This window comes from Triturus cristatus, chromosome 11 (genome assembly GCF_964204655.1).
Source record: "Triturus cristatus chromosome 11, aTriCri1.1, whole genome shotgun sequence".
Taxonomy (NCBI): domain Eukaryota; kingdom Metazoa; phylum Chordata; class Amphibia; order Caudata; family Salamandridae; genus Triturus; species Triturus cristatus.
This window is the reverse complement of record NC_140594.1, coordinates 643478933-643505654: the sequence shown is the minus strand read 5'-3', so window position 1 is coordinate 643505654 and position 26722 is coordinate 643478933. Positions and strand designations below refer to the sequence as shown.

General features: G+C 46.0%; 1 protein-coding gene across 2 annotated transcripts in view; it reads left to right on the top strand.

Annotated features, from left to right (window-relative positions):
• Positions 1 to 26722, top strand: part of PASK (PAS domain containing serine/threonine kinase) — a 1318755-nt gene that overhangs the window by 1236874 nt on the left and 55159 nt on the right. For both annotated transcript variants that reach the window (XM_085634144.1, XM_085634145.1), the window contains exon 17: positions 26122 to 26274. In XM_085634144.1, the coding sequence (XP_085490270.1) occupies positions 26122 to 26274 (153 nt within the window). The remainder of the gene's footprint in view (positions 1 to 26121; positions 26275 to 26722) is intronic.

Below are 26722 nucleotides of genomic sequence, written 5' to 3'. Positions count from 1 at the left end.
GGCGAAGTGGGTTCAGCGTTTGCACACACCATCTCCGTTCAAGCCTCTGAAGAGAAGCATATGGAGCTTCGAAACGCGTCAGGCAATTCCATTACGGAGCGGCTTCTACAAGCGGGTCCTCGTCCCTGCCTATCATAAATAAAGCTGCTGATCGAGTGCTACTCACCAGGTGGACAACCTTTGGAGCAGAATGTAATACGCCGCCGACCTGCCGCGGAGTGTGCACCACCCCGTAATGTTATGGGGGCCACCCAACATGGTAACTATCATGTCGGCAATGTGGGCCAGCTGTGGCAAACAGGATTGCGGACGAGTCCACTTGCAGGGTCCATACAGGACAAGATTTGTGTGCTATCCGGACCACATTTCCCACAATGCACAGTCTCATTCGAGCTTCCAATTGGTGGGTGTGCAATGTGAAAATAGCAAAGTGGGTTCAGTGTTTGCACACGCCGTCTACGTTCAAGCCTCTGAAGAGAAGCATATGGAGCTTCGAAACGCGTCAGGCAATTCCATTACGGAGCAGCTTCTACAATCTGGTCCTCGTCCCTGCCCATCATAAATAAAGCAGCTGATCGAGTGCTACTCACCAGGTGGACGAACCTTTGGAGCAGAATATATATATATATATATTCACAGAAAAAACCATAGGTTTCAGGCACGTTATAGTTAGGAATTAGCATTTAAAAAACCTCAGAAATTCACTGAAAAAACCATAGGTTTCAGGGGTGTTATAGTTAGCTGGACTTTTCACTTGTACAAAACCATTGAAATTCCCCCGTTATAGTTAGTTCAGCTAACTATAACTCGCGCACCCGCAATGCACTGCTGATGACGTCACATATTACATCACTCATGACATGGTCAGTGACATCACTCATGACATCACTGATGACATCTCAAATGACATCACTGATTACATCATCCAGTGAATGTCTGTTTTTCTGAAAATTAAATATGTTTTATATATGTATATCTCAAGGTCGATGGAAGAATAATTGGGTATATAAGTGTCTAAATGGATGATTTGTTTTTGAAAAATTGGTTGTGTAACTGACTGATTAAGTGTATCATAGTGAATACATGGCTTAGTGAGTAATGTTTAAATATGTAAATATCTGTATCAGTCTCTCACTTTGTGTATAAGTGGCTGCATGGGTTGGTGAGTAGCTACATGGGTGTCTATAGGTTATTAGTTGGTTTTTTGAGTATCAGTCTGAGTGTCTGCATGGTTCGGTGGGGGGTATTACGTAGTGCATAGGTGCATGAATGAGTGACTCACTGTTTGTATGTGTTGAAGACAGCATGTGTGCAGGACTGTATGGGTGGATGAGTGTGTGTATGGGTGTGTTAGTGAGTGAATTACTGTCTCAATAGTGTCTTTATGAGTAACTACATATGTTTTAAACTAGTATATGTGACTATTGGTGTATATAAGTGAGTATATGTGAGTGAGAGATTGAAAGAGTTCCTGTATGAATAAGTATGTGTTTCTATAAGTGATTGTTTAAAAGACTAAGTATGTGTAAGTTTCCGTAGACGTAAGTGTGGTGATGTGTGTATAACTGTATATGCAAGTAAATGTATGTTTGATTCTTTATTAGCATGAGTGACTATGTGTGTGAGTAACTCTATGGATGAGTGGCATTGTGTAACAGGATGTATAGGTGTATGAGTACATATGATGAGTGAGTACATGTTTGAGTGACTGTATAGGACTGTTGGTGAATGAGTGGATGTGTATGTGGATCTTAGAATTACTGAAGAGGTTGTTGTAACTGGTATTGGTATGTCCATTGTTTTGAAAATTTTAGTCTCTATTTTTAATGTGTGTATCAAAGGTTATATTAGGGTGAGAGGAGGTCTGCCACTCTATCACAAGGATGATGTCATGAGTGATGTCATCAGTGATGTCATTTGAGATGTCATCAGTGATGTCATGAGTGATGTCACTGACCATGTCATGAGTGATGTAATATGTGACGTCATCAGCAGTGCATTGCGGGCGCGCGAGTTATAGTTAGCTGAACTAACTATAACGGGGGAATTTCAATGGTTTTGTACAAGTGAAAAGTCCAGCTAACTATAACACCCCTGAAACCTATGGTTTTTTCAGTGAATTTCTGAGGTTTTTTAAATGCTAATTCCTAACTATAACGTGCCTGAAACCTATGGTTTTTTCTGTGAATTTCAAAGGTTTTTTAAATGCTAATTTCTAACTATGCCTACAGAGATAGGACAGGTGAAGAAAGAAGAAAAAATGCACAGAAAGAAAAAAAAGAAATGCAGAAAGAAGCAACAGAAGTCCTCAAAGACGAAGAAAAGTGCAGGAAGAAGGATAACGTGCAGAAAGAACAAAAAGAAGAGCAGAAAGAATCCTTGTTGCAAAATCATCCTGTACCCTCAACTTTTTCAGACGGATACTGGTGGTAACTGAGTCTGACTAACCAGTCCTAGAGCCAGTGCTATGTTAAAAGACACTTAGAATACAGTGAAAACACCTACATACACTAGGGAACATTATGCGTTGGGGTCCCCCTGTGATTAGCATGACCTCCTCTGTAAGCCCCTAGTATATAATAGGGCAGGGGGATTAAAACTACCTCTTAAAACAGGCCACAGGGCGTTTTTGCACACGTTAACTCAGGCCCCGTCCCCTCCCTTCACCACTGTGTAAACACGCCCTGTGTCCGTGTTTAGTTGGGAGATTAAGTTCATTTGAATCCTGAGGGTCCCTAGGGTCCAACTAGCCCACTAGGTACCTCCAGTAAGTGCCACAGAGCTGCGTTGCAGAGAGGTGTAAAAAGTGGCACAGCCTGGACCACCTCTCTGCAATGCAGCTCAGTGGCGCTTACTGGAAGCACTTGGTGGGCTAGTTAGTCCCCAGGGGCCCTCAGTATTGAAGGGAAATGATATCCCCAATTTAAAACGTGCCATAGTGCGTGTTTGCACACGTCACCTCAGGCCCCGTCCCCTCCCTTCACCACTGTGTAAACGCGCCCTGTGGCTGTTCTAAGTTAAGAGATTAAGTCCCCTTGAATCCTAAGGGTCCCTAGGGTCAAACTAGATCACTAGGTACCTCCAGTAAGCGCCACAGAGCTGCGTTGCAGAGAGGTGTAAAAAGGGGCTTGGCCTCAGAACACCTGTCTGCAGCGCAGCTCCCTGGCGCATACTGGAGATGCCTGTTAGGCTAGTTGGCCCTCAGGGACCCTCAGTATTGAAGAGGAATTAATTCCCCAACTTACAACTCGCCAGGGGGCGCGTTTGCAGAGTGCTGCAAGGAGGGGGCGTGGCCTCCGGCACGATGCCAGTCTTTTATTTATTTTAATTTTTTAAGAAGGGGGGCTGTGTGGTTCTCCTTCTTATTCTAATTTATTGGCCCTGATGACCCCATCCCCCAGGGCCTGTCTCCTAATTATATTTTTTTACCCCAATCCCCAGGGCCGGCCACTGTTTTTTATTATTTTTAAAAAATATATATTTATAGACACACCTAGGACATGCTGGACAAACCGTACGTACCTATCGCCATGACGATTTGAGTGATATTCATTAAAAGGCGACTATGCATACAATGAATCCACGTGGAATGTATTTACACCACTAGTGAAGCTCTGACATGTCTGATGCCCTACCGTGCCTAATCCCGGTAGACACCCTTGTCGTTTATTTATACAAACATGGGTAGCTATTGACAGGCACATTTAATACACATGCACACCAAGCCATTCAAAGGGGATTCGACAAAAATTCGACCAAAACTATGTAAGAAACCCCCCTCACGGTTAATAAAACACACAACCACTGCCGGATGTGTAATACTTTTTATTTTACTCTCTGGAAAGGGGACGAACATCACTTGAGAGTCACAGCGCGCTCCTGGCAGAGCCCAATGCTGTGTTACACCCACCATTGCCTGCCGAGTGCCACACACCTCTGTGTTGTATTCCACCAGCTAGTGCATATGCTATATGACACTCTCTAGCCCATGTGCACTGTAACGCCACCCTGTGAATATGTCATGCCACACTTGTCTTCGCACGGGTTATATTGCCCCATCTAACGTGCCTTCCTTGATGCCTATGTTATAAAGCACAGCGCTATGCCATACATATTACAATCTGGGATCCATATCTTTGTCACAGTGCATATGCAATGTTACACTACCTAGCACATATTTTATATTACAACTTTAGAGACTACTTAGGTTACACAACACTGCCCTGTGCATATTACACTCCAAGGCGCACATCGCATAGCACGCGCTAGTGCCTGTGCTATCTCGCGCTCTCCAATGAATCTGTCATTGCGCACAATGTATTGCATATTATATTTCACGCCCGGTTCATCTTATATCACACTTTTTGGTGCATAGTTTATACCATACACTATATCTAGTTTTCATTTTCAATCGTGATCTCAGGACTATGTTCTATATAACACTGTGTTCACCTACCCTTTTCTCGGGCATTACATTTTGCGATAGGGGGTGGAGGGTCAGGGGGTGTTTCTGCCAAGTGAGCCCGGAGTCACAGGCACAAACGTCCTCTTCTTCCTGAATAAAAGTGAGATTATGCTGCATACTTGTTCATATTTTAAGTAGTTCGCACAGACACACGTTTTAAAAACAATAAAGTTCCTAATACCCGCCTTCTCTGAACAGTTAGCTTGCTGCCCCATCCCCCTCCTCCCTATCCTCTGTTGTGTGAACCCATGGACTAGCCTCCTCCCTCCTGCCATGCATGGTCTGATGTGCTGCCACTGCCCTCAATTTAGTATGATGTACCAGTCCCCTCCTCCTGCCCTCCATTGCCCAATTATATGCCCCATCATTGACCTCCTGCTTAAACTCTGTGCTTAGCTTGCTGCCCCTATTCTCCTTCCCCCTGCCCTCCGATGTCTTTGTGCATGCCCCTGCTCCATCCTTTTTGCCCACCATGTTCCATGGACCTGCCACTCCCATCTACTCTGAGTGTTCTGTTGAGCTGCCACTCCCCTCCCACCTGCCTAGCATTGTCAGATGACTGTAACCTGTCCCTGCCACCTCCACCCTGCCTGTCCACATGCCATGCCCCTATCCTCTTCCTCCTGTCCTACATGGTCCATTGTACTGCCACACCCTTCTGCCCTCCCTGGTCTGTTGTGCTGCAACTGCTCCTCCTGCCTGCCCCGTGCGGTCTGTTGTGAGGCCCCTTCCCCTGAACTTTCTTGTCTGTGCACAGGTCCTGACCCTCCCTTCTATCCTCCATCGTCCTTTGTGCATGCCGCTGCACCCTCCTTCTTGCCCATCATAGCCATTGTGCTGTCACTAACACTCCCACTTGCCATGCATGGTCTTCTGTGCTGCCATGGCCCCTCCCACCTTCCCTGTGTGGTCAGTTAGCTGCCCCTGACCCCCTCCCACCTTCCCTCCATGGTCTGTGTGTATGCCATCACAGTCTCACTGTTGCTCTTCATGGTGTGTCTTGCTTCTAGTGCCCATCCTGCCTGACCTCCATGGCTATCTTGCTGCTCCTGCCCTGCCCCCTTGCCCCCAGCCCTCTGTTTACATGTGCAGACCTCTACTCTCTCCCTCCTGGCTTGTCTATTCCATTGTAATGCCCCTGATCCGTCCCTCCTGCCCTTTATGGTCTGTTATGCTGCAGCTTTCTCTCCTGTCTGTCCATTATGGTCAGCTAGCTACCATTGCCTCTTGCCCCTCTGTTCTCTGTTGTCCATGTGCATGGTCCTGTCCCCTCCCTCTTGCTTTCTATGGATTGTTGTGCTGCACTCCCGTCCCGCATGCCCTGTGTGGTGTATTGTGCTGCTGCAAACCCTGATGCCTGCCCTGCAGGGTCAGTTTGGTGCACCTCTCTATGTCCATCCTGTCCTCTGTTATCCAAGTCCATGTCCCTACCCCATTTCCTTCCATGATCCAATGTACTATACTTGCGAACATTTTGAACTTGGTAAGAGGGAGATTTTGAAAAAAAACTGGGGTATTGATTTTCCCCTTTGAGTTACATTGAAAAAGAGGAGATTGTAGACAGGAGACAGATCAAATAAAGACCATTTGAGCTTAAAAACATTGGACGTTTCCTGGCTGAATCGGGTCTGTTGGCATGTATGGCTGTACTACCATTGCCTCTTCCTTCTGCCCACAATGGTCTATTATATTGCCACAGCCTCTCTTGCAAGTCCTGTATTGTTGGTTTGTTGCCCCTGCCCCCCTTTCCACTGCCCTCCATAGTCTGTTGTGCTGCCACGGCCCTTCCTGCCTGCTCAGTGTGGGTAAATTGTTGCCTTTGCACCCTCCTACCTGCCTTCAATTTTCAGAGTCCGTGCCCCTGGCCTCTGCCTCTCAACAGTATCCTAATGAACAACTAGATTGCTAACATTCTATATTTATTACAAAAGTGTGGAACGCCTGACGTCATCTTGATGTAATCAAAACTGTAATACCTAGAGCATTTCCTTTAGAAATTACATATATGAGAGGGTCTTATTGGCATCAAAATTATGGTTAGTGCTCTAAAAGACTAAAATAAGGACATATTTTCTGAGTTTTCAAATAGCGACAAAGCACTTTTAAATTATTTGTTACCTTTATGTTTTTTTATCCAGTTGACCACTTGATTAAATGTTGCACTTAGGGGAGAGGATGTGGTGTTACTTCCAGAACTGCAGACTTTGGAACTGGGGAACCAGGTTGGAGTTTCTGCTTCAGCTCGACATTCTGTGATTCTGGTCAAATCACTTAGTCTCCCCATGTCTACAACCAAAATGAATTTGTTCTTGTGTGATGTAACCAATGCTCATGTAAAGCACTCCAATACCTGACAAGTCTGCACTATATAACACTGCAAAAACACAAAATAATAAGTGTTTTGCACACTTCTGTCATTGGGCTATATTTGGGCTACATCTGGGTGATTTTGGGCTACATTTGGGCTCTTTTGTCTCCGGTGGCCATCTTGGGAGATTTATTTGTTATGAAGTTTCCTAATTTCCTCATGTACTGCAGTCTCCTCAGTAGGAAATGCTTTCAGTTTTTTACTTTGATTCCATCATGAAGGTATTCAGATATGTCACACATTTGCCATAAATTCTGAAAGTTAGCACTCTAGTTGCTCATTAGATCACTGTAGTAAAACTACTGTTCACCATGGAAGTCTGCTCCTGGTATTAAAAGTGCATGTTTCAGTCTGCATGTCAGAATTTTTTAATGAAATAGAAGAGGATTTGAGAAGTCACTCAAAATGTGCCCTCATTTTCTTTCTTCACCATTAATCATAATTTCCATGGCAAAATGAACCCCCTCATTGTGTTCCTTTTTAAATTAAATGTTTTAAGTGTTACCAGTTTATTCCAATCAAGATGGCTTCAGGTGTGCCATACTTTTGTCATAATGAAGACAGTAAGCGCTCTAGTTGTTTTTAAGAACACTCTGGGACATTCTGTCATTGGGCTATACTTGGGCTACATCTGGGTGATATTTGGGCTACATTTGGGCTCTTTTGTCTCTGGTGGCCATCTTGGGAGACTTATTTGTTATGAAGTTTCCTAATTTCCTCATTTACTGCAGTCTCCTCAGTAGGAAATGCTTTCAGCTTTTTACTTTGATTCCATCAAGAAGGCATTCAGATGTGTCACACATTTGCCATAAATTCAGAATGTTAGCACTCTTTTTGCTCATTAGATCACTGTAGTAAAGCTACTGCTCACCAGGGAAAACTGCTGCTGGTATTGAAAGTGCATGTTTCAGTCTGCATGTCAGAATTTTTTAATGAAATAAAAGAGGATTTCAGAAGTCAAAATGTGCCCTAGGTTTTCTTTCTGCAGCACTAATCATACTTGTTATGGAAAAATGAACCCCCTCATTTTGTTCCTTTTTAAATTAAATGTTTTAAGAGTTACCACTTTAATCCAAGCAAGATGGCTTCAGTTGTGCCATACGTTTATCATAATTAGGACTGTTAGCGCTCTAGTTGTTCTTTGGAACACTCTGGGAAGCTGCAGTAGAACACAAAGGAATCAACTGACAGTCTCTGCCCTTGTTGGATGTACATGTTTTACTGAGAATGTCAGACTTCATTCTCACATGACTGAGAAAGATAATGTGAATTTACAGAAAATAAGCTCTCGGTTTAGCTTATAGATCACCTTCCAAACCTCTGTGGGAAAAGCATGAGAAAATATTTTTCTCTCAATCATGATATCCCAGCAGAAGGCTTTTTCACATGGTGAAATCACCTTAGAACATACCACAATTCCTAAAATGAGTATGGTACCATCAACAAATGATTTATAATGTAACTAAAGTCTTAAAACCTTCTATTAACTGCAATGCTTTTTAATGAGGTGCTATCATGTATATTGGTCCCAAGATGGCTGCCAACACTTCTTGGATGAAGTGCTGACAGCCAATCAGATCTCAGGATTAGATGTGTGGTTAGGCTCCGCCCACATATATATATGATTTTACTTTTGATTTTCTCAGGAACTACTGAACAGATTGACACCAGACCTGCAAAAGGCACTTCCCTGAGCTGAGGACTACCTCTCTGCCAAATTTCAAGTAATTCTGTTCAGCCGTTCGGGCTGTACCTTGGACTAAAGGTCCCTATGGAAAATTGCATGGGGAAAACGTGTTTTGGGACCCCCCTTTTTTCTCAGCCCCCGCTTGACGAATCCCCCCGAGACTTTCAGGGTAGGAGCGGAGCGGAGCGCCCCACCTATTTTGAAAATTTCGCGAGGATTCGTCAACCGGCGCCAAAGTTATTCGAAATAGAATGTTGCGGATTTCCTATGGAAACACGGTCCTAACTATAACTATCTGCTGGCGACCGCCAGTAGATCATATATATATATATATATATATATATATATACAAACAACAGGCACTGAAGCTATTTTGAAAGGGCTCACCACAGCACTCCAACCATCCGGCTTTCTTGGCCCACATGTAGCCCCACAGCCTCTCTCCACAATTAATAAGGTCCGACACGTTTCGGGGCCAGAACGCCCCCTCCTCATGGACTCAACACAAAGGCATGCACGGCTCACCTTCATTAATTCAAAAACATTTTATTGAATTAGTCCACCCTAAGTGGGTGTGGCTTGCATGGTTTCAGCCACCAGGAATGCTGGTTGCTGTAGTCCGTAAAGGTGAGTATAATTGTTAACCTTAAGTAGGTTGCATGCCTCTGTGCACAATTGTCAATATTAAATCCTTTAGTAGGGAATGAGAATAGGTTCTGAGGCCACAATTTCAAACGGAATGTCGCGCTGCATGGCAAGAGAGGGTAATCTCGCCACAGTCTTCTCCCACGCAGTGTCTTTAGCCGCATGTAGAAGCGGAGCTCCTTCCCACGGCCAGAGCCAGCCGTGTAATTACAGGAACAAACAACAGGCACTGAAGCTATTTTGAAAGGGCTCACCACGGCACTCCAACCATCCGGCTTTCTTGGCCGGCATGTAGCCCCACACCCTCTCTCCACAATTAATAAGGTCCGACGCGTTTCGGGCCAGAACGCCCCCTCCTCATGGACTCAACACAAAGGCATGCACGGCTCACCTTCATTAATCCAAAAACATTTTATTGAATTAGACCGCCCTAAGTGGGTGTGGCTTGCATGGTTTCAGCCACCAGGAATGCTGGTTGCTGTAGTCCGTAAAGGTGAGTGTAATTGTTAACCTTAAGTAGGTTGCATGCCTCTGTGCACAATTGTCAATTACACGGCTGGCTCTGGCCGTGGGAAGGAGCTCCGCTTCTACATGCGGCTAAAGACACTGCGTGGGAGAAGACTGTGGCGAGATTACCCTCTCTTGCCATGCAGCGCGGCATTCCGTTTGAAATTGGGGCCTCAGAACCTATTCTCATTCCCTACTAAAGGATTTAATATTGACAATTGTGCACAGAGGCTGATCTCAATATGCGGTCCATACAGACCACCCGGATTTCTTCGCAAAGATTTGGAGACTTGCGAACTCTCTTGGTCCGGGCACGATAGTGTGGGGAGGAGACCACAATGTAGTGCTAGACTCTAGAAAATACAGATCAAGTGATCCTGCCATCCCCATCCTAGAGCGGCAGCCCAATTGCAGTCCAACATTACCGAAAATGACCTGATGGACGTCTGGCGGTGCATAAACCCCGGCAGTGCGCAGGGTACCTGTGTGTCCTCTGCCGGGCCTTCTTGGTCGCGGATTGATTACTGGCTGACTTCCCCGGACGTAATGGCATGGGTTGCTGCAGTGGTGCACTTGGCCTGGACCCTCTCCAATCACTGCATAGTGCTGATCGCACTAGACCTCCCTGAGTACACGACCAGGGCGTTCAGCTGGAGGCATCCGCCTGGGGCCCTGCGTGACCAGGGATTTCGGGAATCCATTAGACAGGCAATAATTGAATACTTTACACTCAACGAGGGCACATTCAACTCCCTCTCGACTTTATGGGAAGCGTACAAAACCGTCAAACGGGGAGAATGCATCGCCAAGCAGGCCAGTGTCCTGCACTCATTCCGGGAGGACCTTAAGTGTCTTAAAAAAAGACATACAGGCCCTGGAACAAGATTTTTACAGCACTCAAAATGAAATCACACTGGGCCAAATCAGGGAAAAAATAGGCGACTTCAAGAAAGCAGCTACATGTGAAACCCACTACCTCAGCAAGGAGACAAGTACCGGAAATACGGAGAGGGTGACCACGTGGCAAGGACACTAGCGGGCCTCCCCAGGAAGCCTTGGGCCAGCGACTATATATCAGAGCTTTGCTCCTCCGAGGACAAGTTGGCAGTTGGACATGCAGCTGTCCAGGCCAAGATGGTCTCTTTCTACATGTCCTTATATAGCTTTCAACAAAGGAAGTCTCTCCCTGAACTAGAGAAATTCTCTGACTCTATTCAACTGCTGTGACTGGAGGGTGGGCATAGATTCTATCTGGATGAGCCGCTCACGGAGGAGGAGATGGGCAGAACTATTCAGGCTCTGCCAGGCGACATAACCCCGGGCCTCGATGGCCTATCAGCTGCTTTCTACAAGGAATATGTGACACTACTAGCCCCACACCTCATAAATATATATGAGGAACCTCTCGAATGTGGGGGTGCTCCCCCTTCGCTCCAAGAGGCACTCATTATCACGATCCTGAAACCAGACAAAGACCCTCAGAAGTGTGACTCATACAGGCCACTATCCATGATCAATTTGGACAATAAGAAACTGGCAAAGCTTATAGCAGCACGTCTTCTCCCATTGCTGCCCCTGGTTGTCCAACCAGACCACTGTGGCTTCGTTCAGGGTAGGGCCACCACTCATATTCTGCGCACACTCCTTGCTACAATGCAGGGGGTGGACCCAACTCTGCAAGCTGCGGCGTTTTCCTAGATGCTACCAAAGAATTTGATTAGCTGGAATGGCCATACCAGTTCACACTGTTTGCCTGCATAGGGCTCAGCTCTAAATTCATCAAACTTATTGCCCTCTTGTACTTCCACCCATCCCCACAGATAAGGGTGAACAGCGTGATATCCGCTCTGTTACCAGTTTCTCGCAGCACACATCAAGGGTGCCCTCTGTCGCCCCTACTTTTCGCCAGTCATGGAGCCCCTTGCGACAGCACCGTGTACATCAAGGACTGACGTTCACTCTGCGGGTGATACTTGTCTCTTTATAAGTGGACGATATCACATTATATGTAATACCCCAAGACGAGAATTTAGACCCCGTGATGACGGAGTTCCTCAGATTTGGTGGGCTTTCTTGGATACTCATAAACTGGGCAAAGTGGTGATCTTTCCGCTGAGAGCGCTCACAGCGAAATTTCCGCTGCAGTAGACTGAGGGCCCTGTGAGGTACTTGGGCATCTGGGTGAGTCGCAATATCGAAGAAGTATGGCGATCTAACTATGGTTGTCTGTTGGACTGGCTCGAGAATCGTGTAATGGGTTGGACGAGACTTCTGCTACCTTTTACGGGGCGGCTAGCCATTGCAAAAATGGTTGTCTTACTTTAAATTTCTTTATCGTTTCACAAATCTTCCCCTCCCACTCAACAATAGTTTCAGGCAAGATTACACTCCAACATGATTTCATTGGCATGGGCTGGGAAATAGCCCAGAGTCTCCTGGGAAACCCTAACACTACCTTTTGAGCAGGGTGGCCTGGGCGCACGAGACTTTGACCTATACTATTGCTGCACTCAGGCGTAGTTTGGATTCCGCTGACTGTTCCCAGCACAGTTCATGGCGCACACTGCGCCTGAACATGACCCAGCAGCCCTACACCCATTACACATGGCTTTCTGAAGAGCGCAGCCTTGGCCGTGCTTTGGGATAGAGACGGTGGGGTGTGCAGTGTGGGCGTGGCACGAACTGTGCCACAGAGCACATCTGGAGGGAAGGTACGCTCCCTCTTTCCCGGCATCCTGTGTTGCCCTTCCTGGCGGAGGCAGGCCCCTAAGCACGGTTGAGGAAACTCTGGCTCAACAAAATGGGAGACGCACTCCGGAAGGGACCTATATAGAGCTTCATCAGGTGCGGGGAGGAGAGGACCTGATAGTACTAGAATAAATTACCTCCTACCAACTGCGAGTGGCACATCGCGCGCATTTTGCCCCCTTTTCAGCTGCGCCACCCAAGTTCCACACACTTGAGCGTTTTTTAAAAGACTCTTCTCAAGCTGATCTCGCAAATATACTCTGACATGCAGTGCACAGCACCCATCTGTACCCCGAGGTGCCAGAGGGAGTGGCGAACTTCGCCTGGCATATTGATCACGCCGGTACAGTGGACCTTTTGCTGCGCTTAGGCACGAGACCTGTCCCCAAATTATCAGCTCTGCCTTATACATTTTAAATTTCTACACAGACTGTACAGATCACCTGAACGGCTCCACAAAATTGGCCTGATCGATGAGGCACGCTGCCGGCCTTGTAGATCCCCGACGCGTCCATCCTCCATCTCACCTGGGAATGCCCTAGTATTCATCAATACTGGGAAATTGTTTTTGAGGCAATTAACGTGATGCTTGACCTGCGAATAAAGCGCTTCACTTTGACGGTGCTACTTTGGATATGTGAAATACCTGCCAACGGGTGGCAGTAAATTGGCGGCTATGCTCCTGCTGCTTGCAAAAAGGTGCATATGCAATGCACTGGGGTAGATGCCAGGACCCACACAGGGAGGAGTGGCTCAAGGATGCGGCGTTCTGCCAGGAGCAGCTACTCGCTTACTCGGACCACCCAAACCTGACCTAGAGACATAAGGGAGCCACTGCAAGCCTATAGGCGGTCACATGTGGAAGACGAGGACCTCTCACATCCTTATTCCCCTGGTGCCATAGTACAGAGCATACAGCTTGGACACGCTCATCTAGCACAACCTGTGGAACCCGCCCCCATGCCCTCTTACCTTTTTCCATAGTGTTCCTTACCCCTCCTACCCTTATTCCTGGTTGATATGTAGAATGTTTCTGTGGAGCAACTTGTAATCTCGCACACCACTAATAACTAGCACTATGAAGTCTTCTAGCTCTGGTAACGGGAAGACACAAACTGTAAAACACATTGGTTTTTTTTTTGGTTTTTTAAATGAGATCCTGGTTATTTACAAACAGGAACCCGGCGATATAAAGTGTGCATGTTATGCTTGTTAATTGAGATGTATCCACGAAAATGCTCAGTAAACAGAATTTTTCTAAAAGAATGATTATGTGGTGCACCCTTCCATTAATGAGCTTTCTTTCAAACTGGTCTTCAGTGGTAAATCCTGTCAAAGGCAAGCAGATAAGCTTTTACAGAGGTGATTGGGCATATGCTGCTAAAGTGGACATAGGAAAGGTGCCATAAATGGAATGTAGTGGTGGTTGGGGGTGTTGGGGTTACTACAGATTGACTTACTAGGTTTATTTGATATTTTTCCTCTTTATAAAACACAATAGCACACTAAATACGTGTCCACAATTTGATTACAACGATAAGACAAAAATATTCTCTTCTTCCAAAAAGGCTGCATGGAGTGTGAAGTCTTTTTTAAGGGAGACTGTCAGGTAATGAAGCAAGAAAAGGTCAGTTCTGGTTTAGACATAAACAGAAAATCATTGGATGATATGCCTGAATATTCAAGATGCATATTTCTATTTTCCAAGTATTTTTGGTGAAAGGCAGCCATTTTTATGTGCTGCTCGTCAGCTCCATGTTAACACCTCCTGTGTTTATGAAGTTGATTGTGTTGTTGGCTGCTTACATGCAGTCATGTCCAGGGATATACTGGCCTTTGTCGATGCTGTCGACCTTACAATTCACGATTCCATGATTAGGGAAATTGAGCAAAGACGCCTTTCATGATATGGTAGCCAGGAGAGAAACCGTTGTCTCCAAAAAGAATCTTGCTTTACTTTATAGGTTTGAAAATCATCACCTTAATAAACCACCGATTTCAGGAACAGTGCCCAATGGAGAGCTGTAACTAACGTGGATTTATTTGGTTATAATGCACAACGTAAAGTTTGGTGAAAAGCCAAGCTCAGTATATCACCACAAGAACCTCATGCCACCCGTCAAGCATGACAGTAGAGGTGTGATGATTTGGGCCTAACTTGCAGCTGCAGGACCTGGACACCTCACATTCATTGAGTCCACCATCTCGAGGAAAATGTGATACTATCAGTCCTACTGCTTAGGATTTGCCAAAAGTTGATGGTACTTCTGATGGATACTTCTAACAGCAAATTACTTGCCTTGTGAAATACCCCCAGGTGCCAGACTGGATCTGAGATTTTTCTCAGTATTGCTCTTGTGTGTCAGGTGGCTTCATGCGGCTCATCCTTGACTTCATCCTGCTCTGGAAGTGACACAGGAGCCACATATATGCACTAACATTGCATCCTCACATCAGTTTCTTTATTTCTGCATCTTCGGGTGCAGATCTGTAGCTCCCTCCCGATACTTCTTCTCATCCCTTTGACAAGGATTTTGTCAAATATTTTCTCTCATTATGCAAGGAGTTATGTTCCCTACAAAGGCTACAAGGTTTAAACTTTGTAAGGACTATCACAAGCAGATGCCTGTGACAGGTCTCTCCACTAGGTTTGTTTCTAGTGCTTAGGGCCTGTGCATGACTCCAGGACTTGCTGGGATTTTGCCCGGATGAACCACAAGGTGATCCGGGACTGCAAAAATAAGCATTGTGTTGCCAAATACCGCTGGGAGGTATGTATGGGTCGTTCCCAGTCGAAGTTGCGGGCTCTGACCCATCCTGTTTTCCAGGTAGTTCCCATTAACGGCCTCCTCCACACTCCCAAGTCATCAGGTAAGTTCAAATCAAAAAGAAAAACAATAAGTCAAGCATGACCCCTACATCCCACCACTCTTGTCAAGAGAAGTCGCAAGGACATCATTGTAACTCCTGGTCCTATGCAGCCCAAATTCCATGGTCAATCAGTGATGCTACAACAAGTAGAGACTTTCGGTAAAGCCATCTTGAGCATCTTTAGCCCCCTGTTGGTTACTTCTGGTGCACCTATGGCCTCAAGGATCCAAGGAGGGGTCCAAACAGGTTACCATCAGCGGATTCTCTCTCGGCTCCTTCAGCACCTCTTTACTCTGCTGTAGATTCCTCCCCGATTCTGGGCCGCTATCCACCTCGACTTTGAATCCAATGCCATGATTATCACCTGACCATCACACATAGATGCTGGCACTGATGCTGGAGGAAGAACCCATTGTCACGCCCACCAGATCCTTTGGCGCAGCCGCTCTAGTATCATTCTTTACATAAAATGCTTCACATTAATTTCGCTTCAGACTCAGAACACAGGTAACATGGTAATGGAGATGACTGGGATGATGCATCCCATTATTATGATGAGGTCAATCTTTTCATGGACCTCCAGTACACCAGTGGGCAAAACACTTCCCCGGATACTGGGCTGTACTCTCCCTCAGCAGACAAATCAGCTTCTTTTGCTGTGATGTTCAGACAGGCTGCTGAACTTTTAGACCTGCAACCCCATCCATTAAAGTAAGCCAAATATCTGACTGAAGTCCTGCAACCTGGGCAGACTTCCACAGAACCACTTCTCTCTTTCAGTGATGCCCTGCTGGACACACTGAAGGGCACATCGGTCACACCCTTGGTCTTTCCCACTAGTCAACAGACAGGTTGCAAGAAGACACAGACCTGCCCCTGGTGATCTTTCTTTCCTCATGCACCACAGATGGATGAAAGCTTAGTGGTCTAAGCACCCATGAGTGAGCACACCCTCAACAAATGTCTTACTACGTATGGGGGTATTCGGAAAGAGGATGTTCTTCTCAGGTAGACTCTGTCTTCGCTCAGTACATTCCACCTGCCTCCTGGGATAATACTCCTATGCATTGTGGGATATGGTCAGCAAGATCTTGCAGAAAGTCCCCAAAGAGTACTGCGCCAACCTTCGGTAGATCATCTAAGATGGTCAGGACACAGCAAAGTAAGTCATCCTTTCTGGATTTGACACCACTGACTGCTTGGGTAAGGCGGTCAGTACCAGTGTTGTACTTCGACTCAACATATGGAGGAGATCCATGGGCTTCTGCAGTGTCCTTTTGGTGTCCACTAATGAACATGCCATTTGATGGCACTCGTTTCTTTGAAATTAAAGCGCTCCAATAAAAGCAATGCCACAGCACGCTCCTTCTGGCTTCCTGTTCCAGTGCAGCAATATCCCCCACAATTTTCGCATTTTCGAGGTTTCGTAAGGTGCTTGACACAAAGACAAAACTAAGGTTCACCTTTGCAGCCACAGACACCCTCTAGACTTTTGAAAGCCGGCATGGGGGTCCCAGCAAACAACATCCAGGCCCTCAGGGGTGGCGCAGTGCTCAGTCTCTCGTCCCTCCTGCTACCACCGCCAAAGCACTTTATACTGCTCTCAGCAGCACATGGCCATTGTTTTGGGGGCAGGATAAGGTATTACCTCCAAGCAACGCATTACATATGGTAGACAGGTGCTACAAATAGGTCAGCAAGGCTCTGTCCTAAGATTTCCTTTCTGACCCGCCGCATATTCCACCTACATCAGAGCTGCTGTCTGAGGATCATTTGTCCATTGTGCTGCTGGAGAGCCAGGCTCTTTTGGCCAAAGAGCCATAGAGAGGATCCTAAGGAGCTGAATGTTACTTCTGTTACTTCCTGGTGCCAGTGAAGGACAGAGGCCTTTGTCCTATTTTGGATCTTTGCCCTTTCAATCTCTTACTGAAAAAGAAGAAATTCAGGATGCTCACATTGGCCCAAGTCCTATCTGCCCAGGATTCAGAAGACTGGAAGGTAGCGCTTGACCTGCAGGACACATATTTTTACATTCTCATTCTACAGTCCCACAGGCATTACCTGTGTTTGAAGGTGGGCCAAGAGCAGTTCAATTGTCTTTGCTCCTCTTCAGACTCACTAGTGCCCCTCAGGTGTTCATTAAAGTGATGGCAGCCCTTGCAGCACACCTATGGAGTTTGGGGATATCAGTCTATCCCTACTCTGACAGCTGGCTGTTGAAAGCGGCCTCTCCACAGTCAGTTGTAGGTCACCTCCAGAAGACAGATGACCTCTTAAAATTTTTGGGGTTTTAGATCAACGTGCCAAAGTCACTCTTGCCTTTTTTTTCTCAAGGTCGGCAGCGTCTAAGCCCTGCCATCTCCTGAACTTTCTTTCTTTAACAGGCCCTACCACCCTGAAACGGGTGATTATGAGTAGGTGTCTGGTCCGTTGGAGGAGGACCCTGATAAGAATTAGTACGAGGAGCTGGATGACACCAGTGACTCTGGTATGCTTTCCCCTCCAGGCCAGGCTACAGAGGAAGACGCATCCTTCGCTACCTTGATGCGCAGGTTGACAGAGGTCCTCATCCTCCAGCTGCCTGTTGTCAAGACTTTTTGACAGAGTTGCTTAACCCTGCGGTGAGGTCCCCTGATCCTTTGCTCCGCTTCAACAAAGCCCTCACTGCCGTCCTCCTGGAGGCCTGAGTGAAACTTCTCAAAAGGGCTCCTGTGCATCGTCCCACCGAAGGAGACCCAGCCTTACTCTTCATAAACCCTCCCCGGAAATTTTATTGTAGGATTCAACTGCAAAGGTCAACTATAGCGCATTCTCCACTACTCCACCAGATAGGGCATCCAAGAGGCTAGACACCTTTGGGAAGCCCATATTTTCGTTCTCCAGCCTTGCCTTGGGTTCAGTAAACACTGCATGCCTCTTTGGCGATACTCCCCTGCACTGTGGAACTCTGTAGTGCCGTTGCTTCCCTTGCTACTATAGTAGGGCCATGTCGCTCTCACCCAAGCCTTGATAGATGGCGGAAATGAAGCAAAGTTCCCCATTCAATGCGGACTGGATACCATTGATTCCCTGGTTAGAACCACGGCTTCTACAGAAGGACTGCATCACCACGCCTGGTTACGGTCCACTAGAGTCTCAGGGGGATGTACAGTTGTCATTGATTGACATGTCTTTTGATGGCTCCCATTTATTTGTTGTGCTGCCCAGTCCAGCTATCCCCCCCCTTGCCTCTCCCTCCCACAAGCATCAAAACCTTTTAAATTCGCCTTCCATCCAGCACACCCATTCCATTGGTGGCAGGATCACGTACCACCTGCTCCAATGGATGGCCATAACTTCAGACAAGTTGGTGATTCAGATCGTGCAGAAGGATACGCCCTACCATTTTTGGACAGCCCCCAGCCATTGCGATCATCTCACAATTGGCTGATAGAGGACTATCTCATCATACTCTGTCAGGAAGTGCAGACTCTTTTGGCTAAAGGAGCCATCACAGGGGTGCCAGTGCCAGAAGTGGGGCATGGTTGTTAGTCCAGCTACTTTCTGGTGCTGAAAAAGGATTGAAGTCTCTGCCCTATACTATATCTGCGCCTTCTCAACACCTTTTTGTGGAAATAGAAGTTCAAGATGCTCACGCTGGCTCAGGTCCTGTCTCCCCTGGATTCTGGAGACTGAATAGTAGCGTTGGATCTCCAGGATGTGTATTTTCACATCCTCATCCTGTCCTCCCACAGGCATTACTTGCGGTACAAGGTGGGCCACAAGCATTATTAATTTACTGTGCTCCTTTTCTGCCTTACCAGTGCCCCTCTTGTGTTCACAAAAGTGATGGTGATTGTTGCAGCTCATCTGTGGAGGTCGAAGGTTCCAGTCTTTCCCTACCACGACGACTGGATGCTGAAGGCGGGCTCACCCCAGGCAGTTGTCACCCACCTCCAGACTATGGCGAACCTCCTGCATTTTCTGGGGATCACGATCAACATGCTAAAGTCACACCTGATTCCCTCTCAGATTCTCCCTTTCATATGAGCTGTTCTAGACACACTGCAGTTCAGCGCCTATCCTCAGCAGTGACGAATCCTGGATTTTCATGCCATGTTTACGATTTTTCAATCTCTATCCTGGATTGCGGTGCGACTGACTCTAAGGTTGCTGGATCTCATGGCCTTATGTTTCCTACTGGTAAAGTATGGTACATGGTTTATGTAGGCTCTGCAGTGGGAACTGAAGTCTCAGTGGGTGCAATATATAGGGAATCTCTCCGCCTGGTCCAGATACGGGAGGGTGCTACGAAAGATCTTCAATGGTAGCTGTTGAACCGCTATTGGGCCAGTGGCAGACTCCTCTCCCTTCCCCACTTACAGCTGACAGTGGTGTCAGATGTATGACTCCTGAGTGGGGCCAGGCACTTTTGGAGAGGTGGTGATCAGAAAACTCTGGTCTCCAGTGAAGTCTCAGCTCGACATCAGTCTGTTGGAGTTGAGGGCGATTTGCTTGATATTGAAAGCCTTCCTTCCATCCATCAAGGGGAGGCTGGTTCATGTGTTCACGGACAACACCACCGCCATGTAGTATTGCAACAAACAGGCGGTGGAGCTCTTGGCCAGGAGGTTCTACGCCTGTAGACGTGGCTGGAGTGCCAGGTTACCTTCCTGGTCGGGCAGCATCTGGTGGGCTCTTTGAACGTCAGGACAGACAAACTCGGCCATCCATGTCTAACGGATCACAAATTGTGACTGCATCCGCAGGTGGTGCAAAGTCACTTCCAAGATTGGGGAGAGCCTAGGCTCAATCTCTTCACCACCAATGAGAACACACAATATCTGGGCTTATGCGCACTTGAGTTTCCAAGGCAGCTCTCGCACTGAGATGTATTCCATCTTGAGTGGGGCTCGGCACTCCTGAAGATTAGGACTGACAGGGTCCAAGTCATCCTAGTGACTCTGGATTGCGCTCAGAGGATGTGGTATCCTGAACTTCTGGGCTTGAGCATCGCTCCTCTGGTCAGGCTACCCTTTCGGGAGGACATCCTTTCGCAGCAACAGAGCAGGGTTTTGCAACCTTCATGCATAGAGATTGAGCTGCGACAGTTGGGAGTCTTTGATCTCCTCCCGAAGTCTGTGATGTCATTCTTGCAGCTAGGTATCCTTCCACTTAATCCGTCTGTACCTACCAGGTAGATCCCCTTTCTGCACCTATGTCGGAGGTTGATCTTTCTTTAACCCAGCAAGGCCATGCCCTGGCCGCTGTTAAGCTATCACAGCTTTTCTGCGGGCGCCAGATCATCTGTCCCTGTTCAAGTCACCTGTTGTGACTTGTTTTTTGATAGGTCTGGTTTCCGCCTACTCCCTTTGTTATTTCCCAGTGGGACCTTATTTGGTCCTTACCTACCTGATGTGTTCCCCCTGTGAGCCCCTGCATATCTGGGGTCTGCAGCTCTTGACCATAAAAACTATTTTCCTTGTGGCCATTACATTAGCCACGAGGGTCAGTGACCTCCAGGCTCTGTCGGTCCACCATCGATACACCAATTTCTTCCCAGACATGCTGGTCCTCGGACACATGCCTTTTTCCTTTTGGAAAGTGGTCGCTCTTTACATGTCACCAGAGCATCACTCTGCCTCCTTTCTATGCCCCACCTCTTCCTCCCAAGGAGGAAGAGAGAATCCATTGTTTGAACCGTAAAAGAGCTCTCTCTTCTTCTATATTGACCACACCAAATGCCACCGCATGGACAATCAGCTCTTTATTGTTTCACCGGGGCAAAGAAGGGAAAGGCAGTGCAGGAATGGCCAATCTCCCATTGGATTGACCCTGCATAAAGAACTACTAACATTGGCGAAGAATCAACCCCCTGGGGACTTAGGAACTCATTCCACCTGGTTCAAGTCCGCCATTACTGTGTTGGTGTGCAGGCTAACTGTCCTTCCCTTCAGTTCAAGGAGTCTAAGACATTTGGGCTATGATCCCTATGTTTAAACTCCGATCCTGGGTCTTACTGAGAGTGCCTCTGAGACATCTTAGCCTCTTTCATCCTGCTTATCAATTACGCCAGATGGCTGATGAGGGCTCTGAAGTGAGATCAGAAGTTTCAGTAGGCTCAACACCAAGAGAGCTTGTCAGGTTCCATCCAGGTTTCTGAGAGACCACAAAAGACATGCAGTGTTGGCTGCTCAACTGCAATTGGACCAGCAGCAGGTCCCTCTCTATCCCACTCAGAGCTGACAGTCGTCTCCACATCAGTTGTTTGAGTTGCAAGCCATTCACTTGTTTCTAGAGGCCTTCCTACTGTCCATCAAAGGGAACCTCATCAACATCACTGCCATGAGCAGAGTGGGGTCCTGTGCACAGAGTATCTGCTCTTCTGGAACTTTGAGTTGAGAGGGAATCCCTCCGCTCGTAAACCACCGGGTGGGATCTTTGAAAGAGTGGAAGAACTCAGCCACCAACACCTAATGGATCACGAATGACAGCTATAGGTGGAAGTGGTACAGCATGTCTTAGAAAAATGAGGAGAACCTTGGCTCAATCTATTCACCAGAGCAGAGAACGTGCCGTCAGCAATTTTGTGCGCTGTACTTCCCAAGAGGGCTCTTTTTTTAGAGAAGCAATCCGCCTACAGAGTAGCACAGGACTTTTATATAGCTTCCTGCCACTACCTATCCTGCCCCAAATTCTCAAGAAGATCAAGAACGACGAGGCCCAAGTCATCCTAGTGGTCGTGGATTGGGCAGGAGAGTGTGGGATCCGGAACTTCTGAACATGAGCATCTGTCCCCCGATCAGGCTGTCGCATCAGGAGAATATTCTGTCACAACAGCAGCGCAGGGTCCTGCACCAGGACCTCCATAATCTACATCTCGGATGTGTGGAGAATGCCTTCAGTCTCCCACTCACAGTGGTGGATGTCATCCTGGTAGCCAGGCATCCATCTATGAAAAATGTTTACGCCTTACACTGGGATAAATGTGTGGCCTTGTATTTTTCCTTCCCTACAGACCAATTATAGGCAAAGTTGTCGGATGTTTTGCTTTTTATGCTCTCTTTAGTGCAGCACAAACTTGTTCAAGTTATTTGTCAACCCTTTCAGCTTTTTTGCGTATACTGGACCAGCCGTCCTTTTTTAAATCACCTGTTGTGTCCATATGTTTCCCCCCCAAAACTTTTGTGATGCCACAGTAGGACCTTAATTTGGTCCCCACTTTCCAAATGTGTACCCCATTTAAGCCAATGTCCAGTTCACCCTGGAATCTTCTGACTTTCAAAATAGTCTTTCTCATAGCAATAACTTCGGCCTGTTGCATGTGTTAGCTACAAGCTCTGTCTATTCAGCCATTGTACACCACCTTTTTACCAGACAGTCTGGTGTTGCGCTGAACCCCAAAAGAGCTTTAAGCTTGTACATCGAGTGTACCAAAGACCATCGAGTGGATGATCACCTCATTCTGGAGTTTTGTTGTGGCTAAGAAGGGTAAGTCAGTGCACAAAAGGGCCATATTAATTTTATTGGTCCTCTGAATAAAAATCTGCTATGCATTGGCCAAGACGAAACAGAGAAGGTCTGAGGGTCATTTGACCAGTGCCAAGGCTGCTACCACTGTACTGGCAGGTGGAGAGACTGCTCTGGACATCTGTAACCCCATGGTTTTCACTCCATTCATTTACAAAGCACTACTGCCTCGATAGCCAGGTCGGGTGGTAAGGGCACTTTGGCCATTTGGTCCTGCAGGATGTTCTGATATGAGCCATTCCACAGACCGTTCCCACCCTGGGAGCTGCTGCTTTGATATCTATTCACAAATTGGGGAATCTGCAGATAGATGTATCCATCAAAAAAACAAGTTACTTACCTTCAGTGATGCTATTTCTGATGGATACTCTGTCTAGCTGCTGATTCTCCTCCCTATTCTGGGGAATAGACTCTTTTTTGCCATCCATAAAAAAAGATCCTAATTTTGTGATCTCACTCTGACATATCTGATGGGTTAGTAAGCTCCGTGTTCAACGGCACAGAGTCAAGAAGGAAACTGACGCGACTTCTGGGTTTGGACGATGTCGATACGGAACCACACAACGCCACCACCTGCTCGTGCCCTGATGCAATGTTGAAAAAAATCTCCAGACCCAGTCCGGCGCCTGGGGTTATTCACAAAGTGAGGAATCTGCGGGTAGATAGAGTATCCACTAGACAGATTGTTACAGAAGGTAAATAACATGGTCAACAGTGCCATTGTACAAAGCACACCATTACATCTACATCTGAAAGGCTGAAAAAGAAATTAAAACGACCAAGTCAAAGGCGAGAACTGAACCCTATTGAGATGCAGTGTTTGGATCTGAAGAGAGCTGTACATTAGGAATTGCCCCCAAACATCACAAAATGTAAGCAGTTTTCTAAGGATGAGTGGGCCAGAATACCTCTAAGATGTGAACGACTGATAACTTTTACTGGAAACATTTACGTTTTGCTCCTGAAGGGTGTTCCATAGGTTACTAAATCAGAGGAAACACTATTTCAAAACAAATAATGAATGTTGGTTAAATATGTTTTTTTGTTTGCATAATACATATTGACAATGTGCTATCTGTATGCATTATTTGTTACTTGAGGTTAGATTTATACACTAAGATTTGATAAACCATAGATGAGGGTCAGTTAGGTCTTAATATTTAAACCATAGATTGAAGCAGTAATGTTTTCTTTTTCACATCACTGTATGAATTGTTGGGTAATCTTTCAAAGGGAAATAACTGCTGGAGGAATAGTATTAATTCGAATAAAACGTTAAGTACCTTCTGTAGCATATGTTCCGATGGATGCCAAGATCGCTCTACAAATTATTGAACTCCATGCCCACATCCCCTCTGAATTAGGATCTTGTCACATCTACTGCAGTAGAAAATTCAGGGTATTGAAGGGTTTTCTTTTGGGCAGAGACATTTATGCGCTAATTATTGTTACATCTAGTCAGAGTTGCATAGCACCAGTGCGTCAATTGTGAGTTGCAGGATAATATTAAAAACTCTTATGGAACTGGTGCCTGGACAGGCGGGACTACTTCTGAATAACACATCTCCTACAATGGTTAAGCTCATAAACTGGCATGGACAAATCCCCTTTAGAAAATCTGTATGCCAATAAACCGGTCCGTAAGGGCGTGACATGATTATGACGAGTTTTTTCGGACCTACACATAACACACATCCTCGCACAAGTATGTCCAATACTGTGAAAGAGACCTAAGCTAAGAGAATCTGGAAAGGACCCAGGTGAAAATATGGCATTGGGCAGCCAAGACATCGGGATGCGTCCACCTAAAGAAAATGCTAATAAATTGTTAACTCAGGGGTACTTATCGCCCACTCACATACATTCAATGCACGAAAGCTTCAAGCTTTTTTTGGAAAAATTGTGGGGAGAGGTACACCTTTTGCACATGTAGTGGAAATGCTTACACATCCAGACTTACTGGAAAGAAATCTTGTCACACATTAACCAGATTACGGGAACACACTACCACTGCAACCTGTGGTAGTGCTTCTGGGAGGCACAGACAGAAACAGTGTCTTTCCGCTCACTACTCCATAGGAAATTTAATATCACAGCTCTTAATTTCTACCCAGATATCCCTGGCCCAAGTTTAGAAATAACAAACAACTCCCCCATGCACCGCTGGTGGAATAAAGTATGGAATATTAATGCCATGAAGAAACTGTCAGTAATAAATCATGACAATACCCGCAAATTTGATGCAACATGGCTAGTATTTAAAACGTATATAAAGAGAGATTTCATTGACTATTTTCCCCTAACAGCGGCACAAGAATTAATACGAATGACTGGCCTAACCAGGATTTCCCCTTCCCAATCTAGTATTTCAGAAACGGAATGACTCAATGTGCTCTAACATAACAGATGGCATAGATCTTCATGTTGTGTTCTTACTAATTTATATCCAGAAATTTTTATTAGCATGTAAAGGATAACATTTGATTACCTGAAGTGTACTTAAGTGATTGCACTCATTTATATTCCCTTTGTGCAGAACCAAAATTATAAATAAAGTTTTTAAACAAAACCTTTAGGGATTGAGTTTACTGCTTGGATACTTAAAAGATTAACAATCTCCAGAGGAAACTGTATACATTTTAACCAACATTAATATGTGTCCAAAGCTATTTCTTCAATGTTCATTCATCATTGACCATGATTTGTCACTGTACTAGCCATCCTGCAAATATAGTGCAAGATTCCACCCATCTGATAAATTAGACTAATACTACAATCAAACTAATTTAGGGACAGAAATATTTGCTTAGTTAGTACTTATTTTACACAACTGTTGGGCAGGACAGTGCTTTCAAGATTTCAGTCTTGGGCCACTGTTCAGATACAGTGTGAACCTTAGTACAGTAAGGTTCCATAGATTGTGCAGAGGGATTATATTGAACTCTTTATGTACAAGCAGGGGGCTCCTCTTCATGGCAATGGACCGGAATTCATTCCATGTTCGGCAAATCATGTTCTGTGCCCTGTTACTCTCCCTCTCTGATGAATGGACGTTTGAGTCTCCACAGCCATGTAACCATTCCCTCTTGTAAAGAATCATTTGTGAGGGTCACTCTTCTTAATTCATCATTCTCACTGCATTTCTCTTGGCCTTCTGTAGTTTAAACACTCCTTTCCCATGTTTTACATCATACCTATCCCATGTTTCAGACTTGTGCTAAATTGCTTTTCTTTGCCCCAGGGGACTCAGACTGCATCGTAATCAATGAAGTCCTCCAGCCTTCTCACATCACTGTCTCTGTTTGCCAATTGTTTTTTCAGATTTAATGGACCTGATCTCCCATCTCCTGCACCCAGAACCACTGGAGCGGTTGACCTTGAAGGAATTGGTTGCGGACCCGTGGGTGCTCCAGCCTGTGAACTTGGGGAAATACAACTGGGAAAAAGTGTATCACTGCACAATTGATGAAGCTGGTGAGTGAGGTGGACTTTTACTAAGCCATGTAGGATGCTCACCTGAAGGCCTAAAGATCCCAGAAAGCTCACAGTGCTTTAGTAGTACTGTAGCATTGATGGGGCACTGTTTGGGGAAAACAAACTTTCCTGGAATCTTATGGCATTGGCAAGGTACCTTCTGGGGCACTATTCAGAGGTATGATACAATGCCGGGCCCTATAGCGCAGACTAAAGCATTACTGCTTCATGCTCCCTGCTATAGTCCTTTTTTTACTAAGAAAACACTGATGGGAAAGGCTGCTGGAGCTCACTGCCATTGATAGGCCACTGCTGGGAGGGGGAAAGTGCTCAATGCTGAGATCTTTATATTACCAGGGTTTGGGTGTATTGTCAGGGGTATTAGTTAGGCCTGAGAAGAAATCTGCCATTTTTCACCATGCACATGTTTCCTAAGCTACCTTCCCTT